We start from the raw sequence: 12369 nt of genomic DNA, 5'->3' as shown, positions 1-12369 counted from the left end.
AAAATTCTTCCTACCAAGTATAATATTAATAGGTATAGACATAGTATTCTACCAAAGCCTTTCTTTATATTCTCTTCAATGCTTTTTGGACTATGAGTTATATTACTAACTATTATAATGAAGATCTTATGTTTATTATTTTTCTCGGTCTATGTTTGAAGCTCCATACTGTGATGTCTTGTCTCAGTTGCTGAGATAGGAGCAGAAATTAATTACTACATGACCTAAGATGTTTCTTCATAAAAAAGAAAGAAAAAAATTGATAGAAAATGATAACATAGTTTATAAAGTAATTGTTAAAAGTAAATCAATTAATTATTTATCCAATTGTAACTAATAATTTTTCTTCAAATAAATTAAACCATACTATCATAATTTTCCAGCAGATGAAATATGATGTCCTTTTCCACCATATAATTAGCTCTTATATATATTGTAGCAGCTAGTAACTTAGCCAACATTCCCAGTGTTGTGTTGCTTCAATGAATAGAAGGGAGAAGCAACTTTTATGGAGTTTTTACACTATGAACCTCTCTCAATGACCTATCTGGTTAGGAATTGACTATTGACATTATTAAATGTGATATGATTCCTCACACAGCTATCTATAGGCAGTGGCTGCACAACCATCACTCATATTTGATACTCTAAATTGATGTTAGTAATGGCTTAAAAGAGAAGAAAATTTTCCTTGATTTAATCATTTAAATTTTAAAGGATAAAATCAAACAACTCAGCAAAATGTAAGGCTAACATTTCTGTGGAGTATGTTATGTAAAAATTTCACCAGTGCATGCAATGATGTGAAAATCAAAAGAATCCAATGAGGTGCTTCTTGCTCCATACCTTCCTCTGTTAAAACCACTCAAGTAGTTTTTGGATATTAAATTGAATAAATCAGATCAAGGATTATGCATCATTGCAAGAAATAATATAATGTTGCACAGCAGAGGGAAATTCTTGAAGCACTTGAAAGTATTTCAGTCAAACAATGATAATGAGAAGGACATACATATAAATTGTTTTTGTTTAAGAAGAAAAATCAGGGATAAGAGGTTTCATCATACTGCATGAGATTATGAGAATCAATTCATCATTACCATTATAACTTTCTACAACACAAAGTTGAAAATAACAAGCCATTCCTTCAACACTAAGTGTTACTTCAATTACAACACTAAATTGCTTTAGCTACAGGAGTCAAGATCCAAGATGAAGGACATTATCCTAGTTAGATCAATGCTAATGTTTCATTAACAATACACATTTTAGGCAAATATGCAATTTGGGTTATATCATAATGGAGAAGTGGCTTGGCTTCTAAGCCTACTTGAACGCCTAACAGGAGTAACTTTCTCCCCACTCCCATGCCCCTGAAGAAAAGCAACATAACANCGTACATAGTAAAGCTTCCATAGGATGGTGAACTTGTGGAATAGTCGGATGAAAAGGCAAAAGAGTCTCTACTCTTCTTGGCCACTGACTTCTTCTCTACACTGTCAACCTCATTAGACTCTTTCACTAACCTTTGCAAATAAGGTGAGCTCTTATGAATGCTGCTCATTTCTGAAGGGCATGATTCTCCATTCATGTCTATTTCGATAGGCTCATTCCTGAGAGATGGCTTTTCTAGGTAATTCTGCTCTTGTTTGGGAGTCACCAAGGAGTTCTTGGCATGGAATGACTTAGCAAATAGAGGTTGATCCGCAAAGCTGGTAGTAACCCTTGTGCTTCTGCTTTTGCCTTTACTTAACCAGTTGAAAGCAGCACCTGTAAGTAAAATTGCACCTCCAAGGAGCAGCAAATACAGCACCATGTTTGGTTGGAGGTTGATTGTTCCGAGTCTCTGCTCGTCACCTTCGCTTGTAGCATCCATGCTAATAGATTCCTCCTTCGCTTCAGTCAACTTATTGTCATTATCTCCATAGGCTCCTGTAAGAATTTCAGCAATCTCTGAATCCAAAGCTTGCTTTGCATCTAAATCCCCATCATTGAACACTTCCATATTGGGAACATCAGCAGCCTGTGAATCTGCATTTGACTGGACTTTAAGTTTTATATCAGCTTCCAAGTGATACAATTCAGGTTTGATCACTTGATCAAGTTGCCAATCCTGATCTGGTTCTACCACATTGGCTGGTTGTCCTGTAGATACTTCTTCACAATCCAGAGCATCATCTAATGCTTTTTCAACATCTGCAGTTATTTCAAGATCTTGCTGATCTTGTTCTTCAAATATGGAATTATAATGCTCTGCCCAAACATCCTCAATATCCTCGTCTATATCGATCACTGAGGCTACTCCACTATCTTCAACATTCAGTACAAGGGGGTACACTTCTGAAGCCTCACCAATGTCTATTTTACTCTGCCCAAATATAAGTCCCTGATCAACTGCATTATATTCATGCATAACAGTTAAGTTACAGTATTTCAAGTGGCCCAAACTGTGAACACTTTCGACATTGGAAATGAACTTAGAAATTGATGACAGCGACTCAGTAAACCAGGTAAGCAAATTTTGATATAAGCCATCGAAATTTGCCTTTGCAAATTCTGAGAAACGATTAAAATGATTCCTCACAAACTCTGAGAATTCAGACGACTCATATACCCCATATATGTCTTGAAACACAGTGCCATCCCCCAATTGAGAACTTGAGGCCGACATTGATACAAAAGCAACGGAGAGGAGTAAAAGAAGAGCAATAACAGCCTTCCACCTTATATAAAAGCGTGGTTTAGGCATCTCTTTTGCTTCCACCGTTTCCTCCATCATTAAAGTCTTGGCAGCACATTCTTCAACTCTTTCCTCCAAAGAAACATCCTCTGATTCCTTCTGTGAGTCATCCTCCAAGTTAGAATCTTCAGTAACTTCCGAGTCAGAGAAGTCTTCATACACAAAGCCATCATCAAGATCAGATCGTTGTTTTGGTTTGTAATGCAAGAATTGTGGTCTGGGGGAAAGATAGTTCGTTTTAGGATCATAAGGAGGCATCAAAGGATCTGCATCATGAGGAGCTGAGATTATGGCACCAGTCGAAACCGGAAGAGGAGGAGTAGGAATCGGACTGAGATTAAAACTTGGGTCAAGGTTAACACAATCAGGCTCATCAACAACAGTTTGAAATGAATATCCAGCCTCATCCTTCACATTGCAAGGAACATTCAAACTGTAAGCTACTTCACCACACAACTCACTACTCAAGGTAGAAGCAACATTCACTTCCTCCTTGGGAACCCCATCATCCAATGATGGCAAAGCTTCAAAATTTTTCTCTCTTACACCATCCTTTGATTTTAGAATGCTATTATAATGCACTGATTCGGCAAAAGTTACCTTCGTGGTGGGGATTTTGGTGGCTGCGACGGGAGCAGAAACTCGAGCAGGCTCATTCCTATCACCAAGAACCTTCTTCCTCGCACCGACCTTCGAAGAAGCAGAGACCGTTGGAGACATGAAATTCTTCCCGCACTTCGAAGAAGCAGCTGGCGATCGTACCTTCCACGGCTTCAAAATCGAGTCTTTCTCATTTTCTTTGTCATCTAGGTCACGGTGGAAAGACGCTGCTGCGCCTTCTCTTCCCCCAAAAGAGTTTCTTCTCGGAAAACCTGCAAAAACGCCCCCACACCCATTAAAAAACCTAACTAATTTCAATAATATAGGAAATAAAACAAAACTGTTAATTTTCTCACGAATTGACATTCATAACTAATATGGTGAAGCTGAAATGGAAAGAGAGAAGGAAAAAAGGTGAAACCTGAAGGAGTTGCTTCTCTAGGGTTAGGGTCAGGAATTAAGGAGGGTTTAGCAAATGGATTAGTAGCGAAACTCCGTCTCATGGGGTCAATGAGTTCTGAGGCTCTACGGTGTGATCTGCCCAAAGACGACGACTTTGATGAATTCATAGCCAATTTTTTGTTCCGCGAAGAACTGAAATCAGGGATTTAACAAATTTTGATTGTGGTTTTTAGATAATGAATTTAATGTTAATGAATCCTTCGTAAATGCGGGATGAGTGAGACTGAGAATTCAACTATTTAAGTGGCGGGATTCTGACCGTTGCCAAACTATGGACTGTTTATTTGAAAAAACAGGAGTTATCCCTTTTGCCACTGTATTTATTAAATTTTAATTTTTTAATAAAAAAACGTTTAATTTTAATACATTAAGTATAAAATATTTTATATAATCTTTATTTTATTTATTTATTTTTTTACCAAAGATAGGAGACTTGAACCCGAAACCTCTTAATTGAGTATGGAAAAACTATGCCATTTGAGCTATACCTCATTGGCGGATAACTATTTTATTTGGATATAATGTTTTTTTATAATTTTATTGACAAATAATGTAAAATAGTATCACATTTTAATGTATAAAAATCAATTCTTTGTTTTAATATATTTTGTTGTTTGACTAATTGATTACTTTAATTTTCTATGTTAATATTCAACAAATGAACATTTATACTACTTTTGACTTATTATTTGTAATATTATAAAATTAATTCAAATACATTAACCATGCACAGTTTTGAAAAAAGTTATTAAATATTTTGATTAATTAATACAATAGCAACACATTATTAAATAATATATCTTTGAATAATATTTATTGAATAATGTATTTAAATATTTGAAAGAAAACAAAAACCTAGTGCAAAACTTAACCTATTTTATTGGATGCCACTAAAATCATTAACCATCTGAGGCTCTTCTACACAAAGTGATGCCACCTTGCAGTAGCAATCTTTGACTAGGATTCACTATATGTAACTACCAGTTACTTTTAGACCAAAACCTGTACAAAAGAGGGAAGAATCTCAATATCACTTTGAAGGTAGAAATTTTCAGGTATGCTTTATGTGAAGTTGATAGTCGATAACTGTTTGATGATAATTTAGTCAAACTTGTCAAATTATTTAACGACTCTTATGATGCAGCCTTGCGTGCTGCATGGTAAAGCTCCAAATAATCAAGGGCAGGCCGGTTCCAAGACCAGTCTTGCTCCATCACCCTTTTGCATAAACTGTTGAACAAATCACGCCCATCATACCAAGCTGATATTGCCCTGAAATGTTTCCATGAAAAGCAATCAATGTTTTTGTAATGAGAATAAGCATTTAAAAGTTAAAACTACAGAAACATACAACAATAACCATGCAAGATGATATAAGTATAACATAAACTCACCTATTTAGTGCATAATCAACACCCCCAGCATCAGCTCCATCAAAACTAAATCCATTTGGCTCGAGACCTTGCGTTTGTGCTCTATCCTTATCATGATCAACATCAAATACTGTATCGTAAAGTCCTACATAATTATGTCAAGATGAATTGTCAAGTGAATTCAATAGACCATAAAAATTAAAATGACAGACTTGAAGAATTGAAGCAGTTACAAACCTCCAGTTTTTCGAACAACAGGTATTGAGCCGTATCTCATTGCAGTGAGTTGAGTGAGTCCACATGGCTCAAAGATTGAAGGAACTAGAATGAAATCAGCACCAGCATATATCTAGAACACAAAATTCAGCACAGTAAGTAGTGCTCCATTATGCAGTACCTTGCACATATATTACAGAACAAGATATTGAAGTTTTTTGAGTTCTACCAAGTGCGAAAGAGGCTCATCGTATGAAAGGCAAAGTCTGGCATGATCACTATGAGAAGAATGTAATTGATTGGCCAAATTCTGAAAATCATTTTGGATGCGATGGTCTGGAGCCGAACCCAGTAATACAACCTATTTCCAAAGTGTTCAAAATATAAAAGGAACAATAAGATATTATGTAGGGAGCTACATCATTGCTGGTGCACACTGAAGTGTAATAAAATATGAACAGAGGACAAACCTGTCCACCGCGTTCTAGTGTGCGCCATATGGCATGTTTGATGAGATGGATTCCTTTCTGATGAGTCAATCGAGTAATGATTCCAACTAAAGGAAGATCAGCTTGTTTCAAACCAAGCCTTTCCTGGAGAGCTTGCTTGGCAGCTCTTTTCCCTTCAACAACATTTTCAGATGTGTATGGTACCTGAAACAATTATATTTTCTCATATCAATGACAGGTTTCAAATATTCATTCAAAGTTGCAGAAAAATATGATGCAAGCATCTGAGCAGTTACAATATTTTGGGGGCATGGATAAGAAGACATAGTTCTTATTTGAGCTGCTATAGACAATTAGACATAGGTTATCAATAAGTCAGAATGTTAACTACATGTATAGGTTTACTTACAGGAATAAAATTGTCATTATAAGGGTCCCATATATCTGGATCAATTCCATTTATTATGCCATGGAACTTGTGAAGATTAGGGGCAACTGCAGGATGTCCAGCAATCTCCCTTGAATAAGTGGGGGAAACCTGCAAAACATGTATGAGTGAAAATCTGAAATGAAAAAACACAACCAGAGTGCAGAAGCTAAGAATATAATTGCACTTACAGTTGTAGCCTTGTCTGAGTATTTCATAGCTTTCGCAATGAAGTGAGCTCCAAATTCAAGGTTATGAATTGTGAAGACAACTTGTGCTTTACTAAGACCATAATGTGCATAGTTTTCTTTAAATAACCATGCAACTGGAGCACTGGACCAATCATGGCAGTGAATTATATCCTATTCATTGTTAGGAACCATTAGAATACATCCTTGAAGATGGAAATTATTTAAGAGATTTCTTATTTCTTTAACAAAACTTTTGTATGCTGCATACAAGGTTATATAAACAAATTATGTCAAATGAACATTTCAAGGAAATGTTTGAATGTAATAAGTTTAACATATCTATCAAAACTGTAATGGAAGTAACCATTCAATCACTAGTCAAATGATGTCTTACAGGATGGAATCCACTTTGGAGTAGAAATTCAAGAGCAGCATGACAAAAGAAACCAAATCTCTCTGCATCGTTATTACGACCATATACACATCCAACCCAGAAAAATCTGCAGGAAAGAATAGAGATTTATCAAGCATAGTTCTATTTATGAAGGAGGTTGGTCTACTCATCTCAATCACAATGTTCATAAGGTATGTACAAAAAGAATATGTCAGAGAAACACACTACAAGCATATGCTGTCCTAAAGAATCCAAGAGTTTCAAGACTAATATGAAGCAATTTTATTATGATAATGTTCACTTCAATAAGGATATTACAACAACCGTGACCCTCTAATGAGTTATGATTTCCGATATACTTGTACGAAAAAAGGATGGAAAACCAAAGCGTTTACCCATTTTGAGGCTCCAAAAAGTAGACAGAGAGGCCTTCAACCTTTCCATGCCATACTTTTATTTCAGTTCCACCCCAGAAATAGCTTTTGTGAAAATTGAAGTCCTTTACCTGCATCAGAAGCCATATATTAATATAAAACAATAACACTCACAAACATGAACAAAATATATGCATTTTCAACAAGATGTTAAGGAATGTGCTCAACAATAATCGCCTTTACATTTTAGGAGAGCAATCCATGCAGATGCTTTACAGCCAGATAATGAGAAATGTGCTCAACTAGACCTTCATGTCTATACAATACTGTGATTTATTTCATATTGAAATTCAGGGTATACAATTTTCAACAATGATTGCAATATCATACTCTATTCTACAGGAACAGCTCATAATGGAATACAAGTAATACAGGACATAGTTTAGGATGTAATAAAAGTAAGACAGCAACTTGGGAGAAATAAAAGCTTACATTGCTAAGGTTCAAACAGTCATACTTTGGAAGAATGATGTCCACATTGTGACTTAAATCCTGGACGGCCCGGGATAGACTAGTAACAACATCTCCAAGGCCTCCAACCTGCCAAATGTATATACCATCAACCTTTTTTATGAACAAAGAGCAATTATGGAAAAGAAATATTTCTAACATCCCACTTCTAGAGTGTTGAATTCAGATTTCCTTGAACATTAAGAAGTTCGGACATTACAAAAGGTCCTTTTTCTTTTTCCTCATCCAAATGGAAAATTCTATATTTTCAGACATCCCAAATTCCACAATTTCATGCAAAGGTCTTGAAAGATAAAACATTGCAACTTATGTGTTGATCTACAAAGAGACGACCATATTTAACTGTCTGTCACAACTGTAAATTCCCAATTACTATGAGCCTTGGGATTAAAAGGAAAGCTTGCCTTTGCAATTGGGGCCATCTCAACGGCAATATGGATGATATGCAAAGGTGATTCCTTTACAATACCTCCAAAAACAGGTATGTGATAATCCATTCCAAATTTGTTATCAAAGACTCCACCATCTTTACTCTCGGAGAATACAAAATCCATCATGTATGCATCCAGTGGAACCATGACTGCAGATACACAAAATCATTGTACTTCTTCAGGAATTCACAAACACATAATTTATCAAGTTGTAGACAAATAATATTTGCATGGGTGATGCAGTTCATAAACTTGACACAGATGTCATCATTACATTTTTTAGCCTTCAGATCAATGGTTAGTCTACAGCTTAGTAGACAGCAGGTTATGGCAATTATTAATACAACAATTTAAACATTCAAAAGTTCATCAATATTTCTCATCATTAGATTTATCTCTGACTCTATACAATGTCCTTTTTTCTTCTCCCTCCCCTCCCCCCCCTTCTCTCCTCTTTTTTGTTGTCTTTATTCGTGTGTGGAATTAGGAAAGCTAGACATTGAAATCCTTGATATTGCTAATTTCTGGATTCTGGGAAACTATGGTGCAATCATCTTTCAAAAGTAAAAACTAAGGGAGGACTCACCCGTGGCTTTAACATGAGTACCATTTTCTGCTGGCAGCATTCTTTGAGGTGGCAAAGGACCACTACGGTGAGACCAACGATTAAACGAACATCTAAACCAGACCTCAGGTTTTCCATTGAGAATTGTGTTGGAGGGATTATAAAATACTGTCACTGTGCTTCCTGCTTGAACATCTAGAGGCTCTGTGTAGACAATATGCTTTTGGGAAAGCAAAAATCCTTTCAAAGTTCTTTCCTTTGTTTCAGCTTTCATTTTTGCTGTATTTTCAGCCTGCAAGAGCAGGACAAAATTAACATTTGGTAGCCGATATCTATCCTAATATTTTTTTGGCTTTTATTTACCCTTCAAAAGATAGATTAAGAGAGAAATTAGTGTTTACTATTTAGGAAACAGTTATAAGCATCAACCTAGAGCTTTGCCCTCAACAGTTAGAAGAATTTCAAATCATAGATCAAAATACAAAAGATGAGCTTCTCCACAGCCTTGAGAATAAAACATAAGAATGTAACTATTTCTTCTATATGCATATATTTGCAAGATGGTAAACAAAAATTAAACAACTGATAAGCTTTTCTTTATGTTCACAAGTATCTAAAGTAGCGAGTGCCTCAATGTTACCATCTGGAAGTCATCTCAGGTATGAACAAACCTTTGCATGAATAGCTTCTTCTCTTAACTTCCTTTCCTCCTGGAGTTTTTGGTATATCAGCTGCTCTAACTCAACCCAATATTTTTCATCAGGTATTGTGACAATAGCATGGAAGTCTTGATTACTATTGTTATCATACACAATAGCATTTTGAGGTGGACCATCAGCAAATACCCAATCCAGTACAAAAGCTTGTTCAGGTACAACGACTGTATAAAACAAAATAGGTGATAACTGATAAGTCAGCTGTTCACATCATAGTACATATTTCATCTATTCACACTTTTTCCCAAGTCTAGTAGAAGATTATTAATTTCAAGGAAATGAATAAACATCAGCAATAAGGAGAAGATATGTAAAAGTGTATACCATCAGTATACCACCAATCATCGCCTTTTACGACAGGTTTGTTAAGCTTTTGTACAATTGATAATCCATCCTTCCACTTATTGTACCCACCGTGAATCCAAATTTCCTCAGCATTTGTAAGAGGACCTGAGCTTTTATTATAATATAATCTAATCAAGTCCTTGCCTTTAAATTCACTAGGTTCAACATACCAAACTTTATCAAGGGACCTCACAGCATTTTCCATCAATTGTGGCAACAATTCTTGCCTTCTTTCAGTTTCCGCCCTTGCCTGCAACCTGTCTGCTTCTTTAGCAGCCTCCTCAGCTTCCCTTCGTCTTTGCTCTTCCGCCTGTCTTTCCCTTTCGGCTTCCTCCCTGGCAAGCTTTTCTAGTTCCTTTCGTTTCTCCTCCAGCAAGAAATCTTCGAAAGCTAGCGCATCCATTCCACCAACAACGGGTATGAAGAAGTCTTTTTGGTCATTATTGTCATACACATCCTGGCCATTGAAGAACACAAAGTCTACTTTGTAGGCTTCTCTGGGAATGTGAATTTGGCAAGACCACCAATCACCTTTAAGATGTGTTTTACTTAACCTATAGGTAAAAGATTTCCACCTCCAATCATTAAATGCACCCATGATGAAAATGTCTTGTTCATAACTTAGTGTTGAAACACTTTTGTTAAGAAACACTTCTATATCTTCATCAGGCTTAACTACAGGAGGATATACAAATACCTTGGTCCCTTGTGAAAGGTTTTCTTCGGCGATCCTCTCGATTTCCTGCTTGCTTGAATTTGCTTCCAACTCTAACTTCAACAACCGAGAAGCTTCCTCATTTACAGTTTCCTCACTTATTTCATCATGGTTATCAGAATTGGTTCCTTTTACAGTTTCCCCAGACTGAAAATTCCCAACTTCCCCTTCACCAGCTTCCTCGGCATCAATACTCCCATTGAGTCTTTGCCTATTATCATCTCCTGAGATGTCTTTGTCACTAACTATTGGAGCTAATGAATCCCCCTTGGCTCTACTATTATTCCCCCTATTCCCATACCTGTTCTTGTTGCTTCTTCCAATTGGTGATTTTGGTATGAAACCCTTGGAAGCAAGGCCCTTCACCCTTGAGCTTGATCCCTTCTTATGCTGTCCTCTCCTTGAAAAATCTACCAAAAGGTAAATCCCAAATTCATAAAGTTGAAAAATTAATTTGAATAAACATAAAATAATAAAGGAAGAAAAGGGTAGCTCATAACCTGAATTAGAATTGATGCAATAAGAACCCCTAACTGCCATGCTTGGTGAACACTGAAAAGGTAAAACCGTAAATTCGATACATATGAATATGATATGATATTATTTTCACATCCAGAGCAATTCAATCAATTTCAATAAATAATAATTAAAAAAAAAAACAGAGCAAAACAGAACAGAACAGAGGAGACAACATTCGAAGACAAAGTACGATGAAAAAGAAACATGTTGGTTAATTACTTGTTGGTAGCTTGTTGCCGCTCTTATCGGAGAAGGAAATGGGTTGAGATTGAAAGATGCGGTTTTGCAGCTGAGTTGCAAAGACATGTCCGTAAAGCTTCCTACTTTGCTTCCAAAAATGTCTTTTTTTTTTTGTTTCTTATTCTATGATATGATCAAACTTCACTCTGCACATGCTTGTGTTTGATCAATGAATCCGTGCACCAAAAACTCGTATCAAAACCGAGGGTAAACGAATGAAAAACACGAAAAGAAAATGAAAATGAAATGTAAGAGTTTGTTTGTAGTTATGTGACAGTGGCAATGTATGTTAGGCATGTCAGCTGACAGCCACACATATTTATAATTATAATATAAATAAATTCGAATCTGCTATTCCATTCTGTGAAGCTTTGTTGTAAGTACAGTGTGATGAGCATTCATTAGTTCGTGTAACAAGTAACGACAGCTTCGCCAATTTGATCGATCATCCAACGGCTCAAAATGATTCATGTTGAGTGATTTTTGTCAGATCAAATCAAATGTTGTCTTCTGTCGTATTTGCATGTCACTTTTCATGAATATATTGTTATTGTTATTATAATATGATGATGAGGATATGATTATGATTAATTAAAATTCTGCCAACCTGAAAATCAAGTTGTTACTATAATTTGATTTTAAACAAAAACATAGATTTAAGTCCTAGAGTGATCTCGAATCTCGATATTGTGCACCAAACTGGTCTGATTTTAATCCGGTGAATGCTGGTATTTATCACTTTGTACTTAAGTTACTAAAAAAGATAAATAATAATATTAATAAATTTTAAATGATTTATTTTTTATTTTAAACATTTTATTTTTTATTTTAAAAAAAAAGTTAGGCAATTTAGACACCATAAAATTCACCTTTTAATTATATCAATTATATCTCTAAGATTATTAAAAATATACATTGTTTGGTTAGTTCCTAATCTATTTATTATTACCAAGGTGTTGATGTAATTTGATGATGTGGACCGTTAGTGACACAAGTTACTTTATGGTTTGGTCATGTAATCATATGATGATAGGTCGATCAGTGACGCGGCATGCTGACATAGACAGTTGTGCCACGTTTT

General features: G+C 35.6%; 2 protein-coding genes across 2 annotated transcripts; both read right to left on the bottom strand.

The window, feature by feature from the left end:
* LOC107635908 lies at positions 1232-4073 on the bottom strand. The gene is made up of 2 exons (XM_016339457.2): positions 3762-4073; positions 1232-3612 (listed from the first exon to the last, which is right to left on the bottom strand). Exons 1-2 carry the CDS (start codon positions 3907-3909, stop codon positions 1232-1234), a joined length of 2529 nt encoding a protein of 842 aa, XP_016194943.1. The 5' UTR covers positions 3910-4073.
* LOC107638628 (soluble starch synthase 3, chloroplastic/amyloplastic) lies at positions 4595-11397 on the bottom strand (the record flags this gene model as incomplete). Its single annotated transcript, XM_016341980.2, is given in 16 exon segments — positions 4595-5074; positions 5197-5320; positions 5413-5524; positions 5621-5752; positions 5862-6044; positions 6250-6378; positions 6459-6629; positions 6853-6958; positions 7248-7357; positions 7719-7826; positions 8162-8337; positions 8775-9045; positions 9425-9633; positions 9794-10939; positions 11030-11081; positions 11268-11397. Coding segments are annotated over 16 exon segments (3255 nt in total). The 3' UTR covers positions 4595-4935.

This window comes from Arachis ipaensis, chromosome B04, assembly GCF_000816755.2.
Source record: "Arachis ipaensis cultivar K30076 chromosome B04, Araip1.1, whole genome shotgun sequence".
Classification (NCBI taxonomy): domain Eukaryota; kingdom Viridiplantae; phylum Streptophyta; class Magnoliopsida; order Fabales; family Fabaceae; genus Arachis; species Arachis ipaensis.
The sequence above is the reverse complement of the archived record's forward strand: the minus strand, read 5'-3'. Positions and strand labels throughout refer to the sequence as shown.